This window comes from Halichoerus grypus, chromosome 10, assembly GCF_964656455.1.
Source record: "Halichoerus grypus chromosome 10, mHalGry1.hap1.1, whole genome shotgun sequence".
NCBI classification, from domain to species: Eukaryota; Metazoa; Chordata; class Mammalia; order Carnivora; family Phocidae; genus Halichoerus; species Halichoerus grypus.
The window spans coordinates 97,026,112-97,041,891 of NC_135721.1; the positions used below are offsets into that span (position 1 = coordinate 97,026,112).

A 15,780-nucleotide genomic window follows, 5' to 3' on the forward strand; every position below is an offset into this window, starting at 1 on the left:
TGAGTTTCATTTGTGGAAGGTGATTACAACCTAAAGTAAGCCTTGCTAAGACACGCATCTAAAATAGGGTGGGGAGGACACTGAAGAAGCAAGGTGATGCACATCTCCTGTTTCCATTTTTGGAAGGACTTTTGACTTGTCAGTTGTAACTTATTGATTGCACCTTAATCACCTCTTGGAAAACATCCTTTTACTCTGGACTGAAACGGAGATAATGTAGCATATGTTAGCTGAAGAGCCAACCTTAGATATTCCCTTTAACTCTGTCAGTATCAATGATAATTTTTTCAAAACAAGTTATGGGACCTTGTGGTTTTTGCCTGTATAAGCCCACATTCCCTGCTTGCATTTTGGAGCACGCTTTGCATGTCAGTTGACTCTGTGTCTCCCTGATTGCAATGCCTAAGACCCAAATAAATGCTTTTGGTTGCTTTATAACTCTTCTTGGTCAACACATTCATCACTAGACAGCAAAATCTCTGAGTTCAGAGCATGTGTCTATTTTGTTCTTTTCTTGGGTCCTAGGTGATCAGCATTATTTTAAGCCTGATAAGTATTTGGTGAATAGATGTATGGTATCATTACGTTAGCTGATTTTTTTTCCCTAACAGAAATGACAGGTCCAGAAGAACAAATAATAACATCTTGAGATTTTCCATTTATGAGTTTTCTTTACCCATAAATCAGGCCAGCATTCTTGCCAACAAATGTCCAATAATCAGTTAGCATCCTTTCCCTTGGGGAGAAGTTCATACAGAATGAGCATAATCTTTGTTTTGAACTTTCTGGAAGCTAAGTTTTGTGTTTTTAAAAAAGATTTTATTTATTTATTTGACACAGAGAGAGCGAGCGAGCAGGGGGAGTGGCAAGCAGAGGGAGAGGGAGAAGCAGGCTCCCCGCGGAGCAGAGTCTGATGCGGGACTCCATCCCAGGACCCTGGGATCATGACCTGAGCCGAAGGCAGATGCTTAACCTACTGAGCCACGCAGGCGCCCCTGGAAGCTAAGTTTTATGGTTCATTTTATAAGAGAGAGGAAGTCTAAAGCCTCACATTTTTCTTTTGGCTTCCCTGTATTTTATTTATTTTTAAAAATGTATTCAACAATAGTGCTCAACAGATCACAGAGTAAACCAAATAGTGCAGCTTCTTTTGGCCAGAAGTCGTGCCCACTTTGTAGGTAGGGAAACATCGCAGAGAGGCTGGTTTTCACTTGCCTGCAAGGAGAAAACCCAAATGGTCTTGAACTTGTCTAGATGAGCAGAACTGAACAGCCCACTTCAGCTAGAAGGTGAGAGAAATTCAACCCTGCCAAAGTAGACCTGAACTGTCCTGCGTGCCAACCAATGGCAACACTGAATTTCATCATCCAGCCAGAGTGGTGCATCCAGCCCTGCCCTTTACCCCCTCTCTTTGCAGCTTTTGTCTCTCTGTCTCTTTTCCTCTTCCTGCCCTCCCTGGCCCCCTTTGTGCTGCACAGAACATCAGAGCTGGTGTGCATTAATCTTCTGACTGTTTCAGCGTCCAGGGAGGCAGGGGCAGCCACAGAATGGGAGCAAGGCTCTCATTCATATTCTGGGGCCAGGCGCCCGACATTCCTTTAATCTTGTTAAGCTCGGGAGGAATGAGGCATGCATTAATTGAATGAGATACAGTATTCATTTTCGCAAGCGACTGCACCATTTGTAGCCAAGACAGAGGCTCAGGGTGACCCAAGGGTTTTCTCTCTCCTCTGTCCCTGGATGCTGTAGGAGCTACAGCGGGGCACGGAGAGAGAGAGAGAGAGACAAAGACAGAGCCAGATAAGAAAGAGAGAACAAGGGAAGGCAAGAGAGTAAAGGTGAGAGGCAAAGGGAGAGAGGAAAGCCCGGGGGGGGGGGGGGGGGGCTAGGACTCTGTGTGTTCACAGTTGTAAAATGCTCTCCTGGCTGGTGTGATTCAATGGCATAGGGAAACACAGTGCGCACATCAAACACTTCTATCCCCCCACCATGAGGGCCTGATCACCGCACTACTGACCAGTGGGGACTCCGAGACTTCCTTCTCTAAGAGCTGCAAGGCCCAGGGATTTGAGTTAAATCCTTTCTACCTCTGCTCTTGTTACAAAAGGGGAACTTGGACTCCACACCAGCAAACGCTGCATCTGCCCATGAACCTCAGTGTTGCTAATCACCACCTTTTTTGCTCATGAATATAAATCGGCAGGCTGAGGCATGAATTCATGCTGACCTAAGGATCTGAAAACATGTTCATCATTGTGCTAATGTGCGATTTTTATTGGTTTGTTTTAAAATTCAGATAACATTATGGGAACTCACTGAAACGTTTTGAGTTCTATCGGCCAAATATGTGGAGGTAATTCATTGCTGGCAGCGAAATTTCGGGGTATTTTGATAATGGTCAACAGTATGGTTTTCAAACTCTTTTTCAGAACCGTTGAACAAAGGAGATCCCATCCCAAAGCTCGATGCATAAATCTAGGTGCTCTGACTTAACAAGGCAGGCAGGTAAGGCCGATGCCGCCTGGCCTGGCCCCACCCTGGGGTTGCTCTGAGGAACTCTGTGGAAGCCCAGGTGTGGTGCTTCCACCCTCAAAGTGCTACCTGTCCCCTCAGCCTGGTTATTCTCTACCATCTTGCTTTGGTTTGGTCACAGCAGCGATCTGATATTATTGTGCTGGTTCGCTCATTGTCTGTGTCTCCTCTTAGACTCTAAGCTGTGTGAGGACAGGAATCCTGCTGATTGCCTCACAGCTGTATCCCACCACCCACAGCAGAACTGGGTACGTGGGAGGCAGCCAGCAATAACTGTTTAGTGCTGGAAGGGATTGGCAGTAAGAGATAGCATCTCCCAAGGCTTGGTGCAGTTTTGAGCTTTAATAATCTCAGAAATATAAACCTGACAAACTTCAAGAAACATCATTTGAAAGCTTCATTATTTATATTTGTTGTGCATTTTTTGGGGGGGTTGCAAATTTTGGACAATACATTTTTAATTTTAATTTTTTGTCTTATTCCCTTTGATTGAGGATGTCAAATACTGATTTAAAAATCAAAAGGAACAGGGGCACCTGGGTGGCTCAGTCGGTTAAGCGTTTGCCTTCGGCTCAGGTCATGATCCCAGGGTCCTGGGATCGAGCCCCTCATTGGGCTCCCTGCTCAGCAGGGAGTCTGCTTCTCCTTCTCCTTCTGCCCCTCCCCCGCCATGTGCTCTTTCTCTCTCTCTCTCTCTGTCTCTCAAATAAATAAATAATCTTTAAAAATCAAAAGGAAGAAAAGAATTAGGTTATTTTCCTAAAGAGTTACTGAATAAAGGCATTTTCAAAGTAAAAAAACCTGAAATTAATCTTTTTCTTCAAAATTCGTGAAAGTAAATAAGTGGATAAGGGAATGTAAATAGTTAAACCTCAAATATACATATCTTTGAAGTTATTAAAGCTTCAAGATGGCACTAAGATTTTTGGGACATGCCAAATGCATGTGTTTACATGTTATAGAGTATTTACTCTTCAGGAGCCAGACTAATGGGAGCTTTCCTCTGTCCCTGCCATGTGTCATTTAAAGAGGGGGTAACAACTGTGTCCATGACAACAGGCAACAGAAATCAAAGAGAGAGCTCATTTTAGAGGAAGATTCTCAAAGTCACACATATCCAAAGGTAGAACAGACTATGTTGGAAGGGAGTGAGTTTCTTGTCACTGGAGGTATGTGGCTCCAGGCTGGATCCAGGCTATCCCAGAAGGGTAGGAAAAGGGAAGTTGTCCAAGCATTTTAGTGTAGGGGCCACGGGCAGAATTTCTGGCCCAGGCTGTGCTGGCTGCAGGTTTATTCTACAGCTTACAAGCTGTGGGGCCCCAGTCTTGTTCTCTGTAGAAAAGGGATGCTAATATATAATATATATGTTATATGTATTATATATAATAATGTATAAGAAAATTGTATAAAGGGTTGGGTAAAGAGTTTTGTATTGTGTTTGACACATTGGAAGAGTAACTATGTGTTACTTATTATTATTATCATTATTAATACTACTTTGTTGCTATCCTTAGGCAAGTATCAGTGGGTGTTTGGACTAAAGGAATTTTGGGGCCCAAGATTTTGAGATTCTGATGAGTAAGTAGAAAAGATGAGCTCCTGGAAATTTATACACTCTTTTTGTAACACCTGAATGATACATGGTGGATGGATGGTCGTGGTGCTTGATAGCCTGGAGCCGCCTGAGGCGTGGGTGCAGAGGGGCCTCTTGTCTCTTTTCACTGATGGGCCCAGGAGCAGCTCCTCCTGGTGGTGCCCTGGGAAGGGAGGGAAGTGGGGAGAGGGTGTGAGAAGGCCCAGGTCTCCTTGGAACTAATTTGATTGGGATGAAGCAGCAAAGGTGAGATGGTGCTGGTAGAAGAGGAGATAAATTTGCTTCCTGGTAGAAATTCTATGAGCTTTGGGTCCTTAGATCCTTAGGCCCTTCATCTCACGACTCCATTCATCCATCCATTCTTCATCTAATGATTAATCTCTACTGCTTATCACTGGCCCTTCCTTGTCTTTATTCCTTTCTTGCTTTCTGGCACTCAGCAAATAGGGTTTGGGCATCCACTGTGCCCCAGATCTTGTTCTCGGTGCTGAGGTGAGAGAAAAGAGACATGGCCCTTGTCCTCATGGAGACTGTTGTCTGCCTGGGGAGAAAGATATTGATCAAATCACCATGCACAAGAATACGTCCAGTAGCTGACTGTAGTTAGTGCTGGGAGGAAAAAACTCTGCATGCTTTCTCACATGTGGATGAGGAAGCTGGTCTGGGAGGTGATGTTGGAGGAGCAATGGGAAAACGGAGAAGAGGATGAAGAGGTATGGCCAGGTAAAGCCTATGGGGGAGGTATTCTGGGCAGAGGGAAGAGCAGATACAAAGGCCCATCAGTAGGAGTATGGCTACACTTCCTAATTTATACCTGCTAGGTGGGTTTATGTAAATTATATTTACCTAGTGACTAACCATGTATGTATGGGAACTTAATATACGATGAAGGTGGCACCACAAATCAGAGGAACAGGATGGATTATCGAATAGATGGTATCAGGGACCCTGGTTCACGTTTGGAGAAAAATAAAACTGGGTCCCCAGCCATCACGACATACAAAGGTGAAATCCAGGTGGACTAATGACCTCATGTGAAAGTTTGGGAGAAGATATTTGCACTGCCTGAAACTGAGCAGGAGCTAAGATCGAGGACATACGAAGAAGGCATGCAAATCAGCAAGAAAAAGACAGGAGCCCTAGTGGAAAAGTGAGCAAAAAATCTGTGAATAAAAGAGAGACCCAACAGGCTAACAGGCAGATGAAGAGATGCTGTATGATTTTTTTTTTCCTTCTTTCCCTTCAGGGGACTCATTTTACCATCTTATCTCCACTTTCCTCTTCCTGGGCTAAGATTTTACAGCACCTCAACTCAAGCCTTTTTTTGAGGACACGTTGAAGAGAGACCCAGGGTGCAGGAAGGGCTTGGACCATCCCGCCTCTGGAGTCTCCCTACCTTAACTGAACACCTCAGGACCGCGAGGGACTAGCAATGATCTTGTCTGGCCACCAGGTGGCGCTCTAGACACCCTTAGCTCAGAAACCTGCAAGGAAAGATTCTCTGGAAAGGCATGGCTCCTTTAGAGTTATAAAAACCAGACAACTTTTGCGATTGACAGCCAGAAGGAACAAAATGTTTCACCTAAATGTGTAAGGTCCAGGAGGCTGAAATTCTGCTTTTATTGTAATTCCTGAGTAACAGTCCAGGGCTTCCTCATAAAGAATTCCTTGCGCTGTTCTGGGGAAGCCCAGAGGACACTGGATGTTCCAACAGGCACAGGACGATGGGGACTAGACTTCTGGGCCCCTCGAACAGTTGGCAGCAGCATGAGTAGTTCCAGAGGAGCAAAACTGGGGTTAAGGGAGCGGAAAAGGAGGCTCTTGTGCTTAAACTGTGTGTGGCTGGGCATGCCTCCCATCAGCTCTGGTCTATTTCTGGAACCTCAGCATTGCCGTGAGACCTGAGTCAGCTGGGGTTTCACAGAGCACAGGTCAGGTCATGCCTTTGCCGTATCAGGCTGCATTCACTCACCTTTGGGGTTGGGAGTCAGTCAGCAGGTGAGGCAGAGTTAAGGGGTTGCAGCTGTGTGGATCCGCTGCTCTGTCCAGGTGTCTTTGCCTGGGGTGCGTTCTCTGCCTCAGGATTTATGCTCCACCCATGTGACCTGGAAGACTGGACAGGGTGCTGAGGGCCCAGGAGCCACCCCCATAAATGAGGGATGGGAGTTGGCAGATAAACTCCCCAGCCTCTTCTCCTTGGTGGAGAGCAATTCTGTGGGCTGTCCCCACAGTCTCTCAGATCCCTGCTTATCCACAGGAGCAACCAGTTCATCTACACACCCTTTGTTGGCTTCCCTCCCTTAGCTGTCTTTCCTCCTCTTTCCTTCACTCTGGTTTCCGGGGATCACCTCCCAAAGAAACTCCTGGCACCAGTGAAAATTAATAAAGGAAAAGCTCACTAAAATGGAATTGGGAGTCCAGAAGGGGGAGCTCTATCACTCAATATCAATTACAGGAAGAAATGTCAATTACAGATCCCAGCAGAGTTGTCAACAGGAAAGAATCAATAATTTCAGGCCCCAGCTGGAAAAGACATACATTGCATCTCCTACAAGAAATCCAGTACCCCGGCCAATCAGCCAAGGAGAAATGACCATCACTCTGAATTCCTGCTTTTCTCCCATGGACTTTACTTGAAAACAACCCCTCCCAAGTTCCTCCTTCTTCTCCATAAAATAACATTCCTCTGCTTTGTGGGACTTGCCTGTGGTTTTTGTTTTTTTTTTTTTTTTTAAAGATTTTATTTATTTGACAGAGAGAAAGACAGCCAGAGAGGGAATACAAGCAGGGGGAGTGGGAGAGGGAGAAGCAGGCTTCCCGCTGAGCAGGGAGCCCGATGTGGGGCTCGATCCCAGGACCCTGTGATCATGACCTGAGCCGAAGGCAGACGCTTAACGACTGAGCCACCCAGGCGCCCCGCCTGTGGTTTTGCCATAGCTTGCAATGTCCTGAATTGCAATTCTCTGTTGTCCTGAATAAACCCATTTTGCTGGTAAAATAACTGGCCCTCTTATTTCTTAGGTTAACACACTGAAATCCTTTTCTCATGTTTCCCTTTTACGGAATTCAAATGAAAAGCACAGGGAAATTAGGTCCATTTGATGAGCTGCTCAGATGTTTTCAGAGCGCAAACAATAGGAGAGAAAAGGATAGAAGGCAAATGGAGAAAGCGACCCCGGTAAACCCTCCTAATGCCTTGAGCTGCTCCTAACTCAGTTTTGCAGGCACTAGTTCTAAGAATCTCTTGTTCAAAAGAAACCCAGTTACTTCGGGCACCAAAGCTATTTTGAAACTATGCTTTGGGATCCAAATTATTTTGAAGACAATCACTGTGAATTGGAAATCCAGGTTTGATTTTTTTCAGTTGCCTCCCGTTTTATCCTGCGGATAGGGAACCCACCTTGCACAGATAACACCCGAGGTCCGAGCCTGACTTATAAATTATTAACTGGGTGTTATTCTTTCCCCTGAGCTCCTGATGGCTTCTGACATTTTAATGCCCGCAATTTGAAAGCACACAAAGTAGACAGCAGAAACCCGGGGGGGCAAAGCTTCCCCCATTTGCATTTCAGACCCTCCAGACGTATTCTTTTGTGAAATTCGGCACCAGGCTTAGGCAAGCCTCTTAGCAAACAGCGTTGAAAGAGGTTCGTGATGGGTTTGTATAGGTTAATCTGGCTTTATTTAGGTCCCTGGAAATGCAAGTGTCAGCACAAAGTATGTTTATGGTTCCATTAAATTGCTAGGAAAAAAATATCAAGAGAGTTGTAAAAAAAAAGAAAAACAAGTTTGAGTGACTCAGCTTTGAATAAATTAAGAACCAATTTGATGCAAAATGCGGACCCATGCCAGGAGCTACTTCATTCTCCAGCATGTTGTTGACAGTTTATGAACCCCTCTCATTCTCTCTCCCGCTCTTTTCTGGAGAGGGAGATGCTGGTTTCTAAATTTCCAGTGATCTGCCACCATCATTTCTAAAGCCCCCGGTGAAGGTGAAATTGTTAAATATCCTTCCCGTGGAACTTGATACACAGGTTTTAGTAGAATCTATTTCCTTAGAGAGGAGATGGCACTGTGTAAAAACAAACAAACAACCCCTTTTTTTTGAGGAGTTCTGAGCCTGTTTACAATAATTTGTACCTATCTTTTTATATTCTTATAGGCTTTATCAGAGTCTCATTAGAATGTTATTGATAATGACACAAGAGTACAATCAGTACAATTCCATTCATATTAAAGTTTAAAAGCTGGGAATAACCACTATTTGTTGTGAGAAATCAGGCTCATGCTTATTCTTGTGTATATGGGTAGTAACAGGAAGGGAACATGAGGAGGGCTTTGGGATGCTGGTGGCATTTTGTTTCTTGACGGTTTACGTGGATGTGGTCAGTTTGTGAAAATTCACTGAGCTGTGGGCTCCTGACCTATGTACTTTTCTGTATTTATAACACACTCGAATAAAAAAAAAAAACTCACTGTATTGATACTGCCAGAAAGATTAAAAGAATTGTTTTTTTCCCCCCTCTTGCTAAGTCTACTAGTCCCAGCTCTGCTCCAGTGGGAATTTTTGCCCCCCGACCGCCCCAGACTGGAGACCAGAGCGCTAGGCTTTCTGGCGCACGGCCCTGCTGAAAGCTTACCTGCGACCTTGGAGTTGTAGGCCACTCCGACCCCACAGATATTGTTGTTGGCTGCGGCAGAAACCTCGCCTGCACATCGGGTCCCGTGGCTGCGGAGAAAAAAAAGGCAAGTCAGATACGGCAAGTCGGGACTTTTGGGGAGGTTCCTTAAATTCTGTCAATTGGAAGCAGTTTGGTTCTTTTCAATGGTCCGGTTAGCTGGAGTCAGCATGATGAGGGAGCAGAAGGCAAGCTGAGGGCAAAGCACAAGCTGACACCCCGCAACCCAGCCCCCTCCCCCAGGTGGGATCTGGGTGACATTCCTCAGGCCCTCCAGGCTGCCCGAAAGCTAAGGGAAGGAAAAAACCAAGGGTTAACTTAGAGAAATCACAGTCCTGCTGGACCGGAGTCTCCCTCAGTTTACCAATGTCTTAGTGATTTACAAGGAAAAAGCATTCTTATCAATAACCTAACTTCCAGAGACCCATAGACGCAATTTCCTGGAGCCCTAACATCACCCTCCCCTCCACAGTGATGTGGGAAACAAAGGCAGAAGGGAAAGTAAAATTTCTTCATGACCTGCCGCCCATTGACAGATACTTGAGGCAGCCAGAGTAGAACCTTCTTCCAGGACACTCCCAACTGTCTTAAGGTTAAGGCTTTGCTAGAGAAAAAAGCCACCTTAGCTTGATAATGGCAAGGCGTCCAGTATCTTTTAGGTTCTCTTTGGCATATGAAAGTCCTTTTGAAAACCTCCCTTTTCCCTTCCCTCCCCCAAATCCCAAGTCTAGAATCAGTCATCCCTCATGCTTGTAATGCCTGCCCACGGGTCCTGTCCCTGTGCTTTAATAAAATCCCATTTTTGCACCCAAGACGTCTCAAGAATTCTTTCTTGGCCGTTGGCTCTGGACCTCACCAACATTCCAAAATGATATCGAGCACGTGGCCCACCCGCTTTTCCATCTGTGTAGCTCCTTTCTTCCCCCTCTCCTCACTGTCTTCTTCACCTTGACTTGTTTCTACAATAAAGAGGCTTCTCAGAGCCTTTTCAACCTTGAAATTTGATCTTTACTTTAAAATTTGAAGTATCTTCCTGCAGAAAATACGCTTACAGGTTTCCAGTGAAAACCAAGCACGATATGACAGATTTGTGCTGGCTGGAACGCTTCTGATTTGTTTTGAAACACTAGAATCGTGGGCTGATGTGGGAAACAAAGGCAGAAGAAAAATTGTTAAATTTCCTTACTACCTCCAGCCCATTGACAAGTCCTTGAAAGAGGCAGAGTGACCTTCCTCTGGAGACTCAGCTGCCTCGATGTTGACACTTTGCTAAGGACAAAAGGCAATCTTAGCCCAACTCCCAGGATCCTGTAAGTCTAGTTTAGCATACAAAACTTCCTTTATCTTTAACCCCCACCCCCAAGATATATGTTGGCAATCATCCCCCAAGTATATGACCCACCGATATATATATCTGAAGGGTCTCATGACTGAGTTTTTACTAAACAGTAACAAATGACCTTTTCTTAACAATAGCTAGCCCCTTCAGGATCCTGGAAACCTTGTTTCCAAAATACCTGGGAGGCTTACGCCAACCCCAACCCCCTCCCAACTTGAATGTACATAATGGGCCAGCCCTCATGACCCCGATGCAGCGCTTTCTGCCTATGGGTCCTGTCCCCGTGCTTTAATAAAACCACCTTTTTGCACCAAAGACATCTCAAGAATTCTTTTTTGGCTGTCGGCTTCGAACCCTAACGTCTATCCTACATCATGGGCTACCGGTTATTTTCAAAGCTGGTTCTCTACACAGGCGTGTAATGCTGCCTGTCAGTTACGGAATCATGGTGACTTGCCTCTTTTGGAATATAGCCTCCTTTGAGGGCATATAGAATGCTGTAGGTTCCCACCTTCCTCCAGGAATAAGAAAGCATACACTGGCAACATTTGCATGCAGTTCCAAGGGGTTCACAGAACCTTTGAGGCTGACCAGATTAAGAACCCTGGACATTCATTGGATAATCTTTCCAAGGTTTGCCCAGCCTTAGGATTCTGAACAAGGCCTTTCTGTGGCTTATGTTCTAGAACGTTATCTGCAACAGACACCATTCATTTTCTCCCTTTTGTTTGCTTTCTCCTGCCTTCTACCAAAGGGTTCTAAACAGTTCTATCCCTACTGTGTGCATTTCCCTTCCCCTTGAATTGAGCTGGCCTAGTGACTTGGCTTTGACCCCTGGAATGCAGTGGAAGGATGACTATCACTTCTTAAGAGTGCAGGCAGCTTCTGCTTGCCTTTGCTGGGCACATAAGGGAGCTTGGGCTGGCCTATGAATGGACAAGACCATGTGGGGAGAGAGAGACCCAGAAATTTCTGCTGTTCCAACACCTCTGATGAGGCTCCGGACACTTGAGGGGTGACGCCCTCCTCCTCCAGACCTAGCTAGATCACCCCAGTCAGCGGCAGGTGGAGAGAGACGGGCTGACCCTGCCCAGCCTACAGGTCTGTGAACAACTACATGTTTGTTCTTTCTTAGGCCACGATGTTTTGGGGTAGTTTGTGAAGTCGCAATAGAGAACTGAAACAAGCATAGACTGAGTCCATCAGAATGCTAGGTCTTAACCCTAACGAGCATTCAAGATGTGGGAGGTTCCGATGGTACAACTCATCTGAAACTACTGGCCCCAATCCCGAAAAGTCTATTCTGATGGTCCAGGAAACAGCTAAAGGATTAAATGGATCACATGATCCAGGCTGCTGGAATAGCGCCCACACAACCTGCTGAATGGACAGCGTGGTGAGGGCTGACTTCTCCGGCTGGCTTCTCCACTGACTGTTCCAACTATGGTGTATGGTAAGGAAAATGTGGGTGAAGGGGCTTGTTGGCTGTGTGGCCCTAGGAATTTAGAGTTCTGCATCGTCTAGAGTATTCTTTGCAACATCCTCTTGGGGCAAGCAAAGCTATCACACCAGCTCTTCAAAACATTGCACCCAAGGATGGGGGACAGGAGAAAAAATATATATGTTCTTATTTTCTTTCCCTTAATATGAGCAAAAGTAAGTCCTGCTTCCATAAAGGCTACATATCTCATGGGCTCCAAATTCCCTTTGGAACAAGAATGAAATCTGTATATTGGGTCCAAGTAAACCTCATAGTTACTGCAGAGGATGGCCCTTGTGGTAAAAAATCTGTGGAAACAAAGTTCTGAGTAAACCACTACTTGTCTCTAAGTTTTTTATGGATCACATTTGAGATTTTTGAGATTTTTTTTTATAGTAATATCTAATTGTGATTTTATTTTTTTATTTTTATTTTTTTTAAATTTTATTATGTTATGTTAGTCACCATACAATACATCATTGGTTTTTGATGTGGTGATCCACGATCCATTGTTTTCGTATAACACCCAGTGCTCCATGCAGTATGTGCCCTCCTTAATACCCATCACTGGGCTAACCCATCCCCCCTCCCCCCTCCCCCCTCCCCTCTAAAACCCTGTTTGTTTCTCAGAGTCCATAGCCTCTCATGGTTCATCTCTCCCTCCAATTCCGCCCCCCTCCATTTTTCCCTTCCTTCTCCTAATGTCCTCCATGTTATTCCTTATGTTCCACAAATAAGTGAAACCATATGATAATTGACTTTCTCTGCTTGACTTATTTCACTTAGCATAATCTCCTCCAGTCCCATCCATGTTGATGTAAAAGTTGGGTATTCATCCTTTCTGATGGCTGAGTAATATTCCATTGTATATATGGACCACATCTTCTTTATCCATTCATCTGTTGAAGGGCATCTCGGCTCTTTCCACGGTTTGGCTATTGCGGACATTGCTGCTATGAACATTGGGGTGCATATGGCCCTTCTTTTCACTACATCTGTGTCTTTGGGGTAAATACCCAGTAGTGCAATTGCTGGGTCATAGGGTAGCTCTATTTTTAACTTTTTGAGGAACCTCCACACTGTTTTCCAAAGTGGCTGTACCAGCTTGCATTCCCACCAACAGTGTAAGAGGGTTCCCCTTTCTCCACAACCTCTCCAACATTTGTTGTTTCTTTCCCTGTCCATTTTTGCCATTCTAACTGGTGTAAGGTGGTATCTCAATGTGGTTTTGATTTGGATTTCTCTGATGGCTAATGATGATGAACATTTTTTCATGTGTCTGTTAGCCATTTGTATGTCTTCTTCAGAGAAGTGTCTTTTCATATCTTCTGCCCACTTTTTGACTTGATTATTTGTTTTTTGGGTGTTGAGTTTGAGAAGTTCTTTATAGATTTTGGATACCAGCCCTTTATCTGTAGTGTCATTTGCAAATATCTTCTCCCATTCTGTGGATTGCCTCTTTGTTTTGTTGACTGTTTCCTTTGCTGTGCAGAAGCTTTTTATCTTGATGAAGTCCCAAAAGTTCATTTTTGCCTTTGTTTCACTAGCTTTTGGAGATGTATCTTGAAAGAAGTTGCTGTGGCCGATGTCAAAGAGGTTACTGCCTATGTTCTCCTCTAGGATTTGGATGGATTCCTGTCTCACATTGAGGTCTTTCATCCACTTTGAGTTTATCTTTGTGAATGGTGTTAGAGAATGGTCGAGTTTCATTCTTCTGCATGTGGCTGTCCAATTTTCCCAGCACCATTTATTGAAGAGACTTCTTTTTTCCATTGCATGTTTTTTCCTGCTTTGTCAAAGATTATTTGACCATAGAGTTGAGGGTCCATATCTGGGTTCTCTATTCTGTTCCATTGGTCTACATGTCTGTTTTTGTGCCAGTACCATGCTGCCTTGGTGATCACAGCTTTGTAATATAGCTTGAAATCGGGCAACGTGATGCCCCCAGCTTTGTTTTTCTTTTTCAACATTTCCTTGGCGATTCGGGGTCTTTTCTGATTCCATACAAATTTTAGAATTGTTTGTTCCAACACTTTGAAAAATGTCATTGGAATTTTGATCGGGATGGCATTGAAGGTATAGATTGCTCTGGGTAGCATAGACATTTTAACAATGTTTATTCTTCCGATCCATGAGCATGGAATATTTTTCCACCTTTTTGTGTCTTCTTCAATTTCTTTCATGAGTGTTCTGTAGTTCCTAGAGTATAGATCCTTTACCTCTTTGGTTAGGTTTATTCTGAGGTATCTTATGGTTTTTGGTGCTATTGTAAATGGAATCGTTTCTCTAATTTCTCTTTCTACAGTTGCGTTGTTAGTGTATAAGAAAGCAACTGATTTCTGTGCATTGATTTTGTATCCTGCCACATTACTGAATTGCTGGATGAGTTCTAGTAATTTGGGGGTGGAGTCTTTTGGGTTTTCCACATAAAGTATCATGTCATCTGCGAAAACAGAGAGTTTGACTTCTTCTTTGCCAACTTGTATACCTTTTATTTCTTTTTGTTGTCTGATTGTTGTTGCCAGGACTTCTAGTACTATGTTGAGCAATAGTGGCGAGAGTGGGCATCCTTGATGTGTTCCTGATCTTAAGGGAAAGGCTCTCAGCTTTTCCCCATTGAGGATGATATTTGCTGTGGGTTTTTCATAGATGCATTTTATGAACTTGAGGAATGTTCCCTCTATCCCTATACTCTGGAGAGTTTTAATCAGGAAAGGATGTTGTATTTTGTCAAATGCTTTTTCTGCATCAATTGAGAGGACCATATGGTTCTTCTCCCTCCTCTTATTAATGTGTTCTATCACACTGATTGATTTGCAAATGTTGAACCACCCTTGCATCCCGGGGATAAATCCCACTTGGTCGTGGTGGATGATCCTTTTAATGTATTGTTGGATCCTATTAGCTAGGATTTTGTTGAGGATTTTGGAATCCATATTCATCAGGGATATGGGTCTGAAATTCTCCTTTTTGATGGGGTCTTTGCCTGGTTTGAGGATTAAGGTAATGCTGGCCTCATAGAATGAGTTTGGAAGTTTTCCTTCTGTTTCTATTTTTTGAAACAGCTTCAGTAGAATAGGTATTATTTCTTCTTTGAATGTTTGGTAGAATTCCCCAGGGAATCCATCAGGCCCTGGACTCTTGTTTTTTGGGAGGTTTTTGATCACTGCTTCAATCTTGTTACTGGTTATTGGCCTATTCAGGTTGTCCATTTCTTCCTGTTTCAGTCTTGGCAGCTTATAGGTTTCCAGGAAGGCCTCCATTTCATCCAGATTGCTCAGATTATTGGCATATAGTTGTTGATAATAATTTCTAATAATTGTTTCTATTTCCTTGGTGTTAGTCGTGATCTCTCCCCTTTCATTCATAATTTTATTAATTTGGGTCCTTTCTCTTTTCTTTTGGATAAGTTTGGCCAGTGGTTTATCGATCTTATTAATTCTTTCAAAGAACCAACTTCTAGTTTCGTTGATCTGATCTACTGTGTTTCTGGTTTCTAATTCATTGATTTCTGCTCTAATTTTAATTATTTCTCTTCTAATGCATGGCTTAGGCGTCATTTGTTGCTTTTTCTCTAGTTCTTTAAGGTGTAGAGTTAGTTGGTGAATTCGGGATTTTTCTATTTTTTTGAGTGAGGCTTGGATGGCTATGTATTTCCCCCTTAGGACTGCCTTTGCAGTATCCCATAGGTTTTGGACCTATGTGTTTTCATTCTCATTGATTTTCATGAATTGTTTAAGTTCTTCTTTGATTTCTTGGTTGACCCAAACATTCTTGAGCAGAGTGGTCTTTAGCTTCCAAGTATTTGAATTTCTGCCAAATTTTTTCTTGTGATTGAGTTCCAGTTTTAGAGCATTGTGGTCTGAGAATATGCAGGGAATAATCTCAATCTTTTGGTATCAGTTGAGACCTGATTTGTGACCCAGTATATGGTCTCTTCTGGAGAAAGTTCCATGTGCGCTCGAGAAGAATGAGTATTCTGTTGTTTTAGGATGGAATGTTCTGTAAATATCTATGAGGTCCATCTGGTCCAATGTGTCATTCAAAGCTCTCGTTTCCTTGTTGATTTTCTGCTTAGATGATCTGTCTGTTACTGAGAGTGGAGTATTGAGGTCTCCTACAATTAACGTTTGTTATCAATATGACTCTTTATTTT

General features: G+C 43.7%; 1 protein-coding gene across 1 annotated transcript in view; it reads right to left on the reverse strand.

Annotated features, from left to right (window-relative positions):
* The window catches only part of PCSK2 (proprotein convertase subtilisin/kexin type 2), a 271,902-nt gene that overhangs the window by 41,076 nt on the left and 215,046 nt on the right, over positions 1 to 15,780 (reverse strand). The window contains exon 7 of the mRNA XM_036120511.2: positions 8,767 to 8,855. Within this exon, the coding sequence (XP_035976404.1) occupies positions 8,767 to 8,855 (89 nt within the window). The remainder of the gene's footprint in view (positions 1 to 8,766; positions 8,856 to 15,780) is intronic.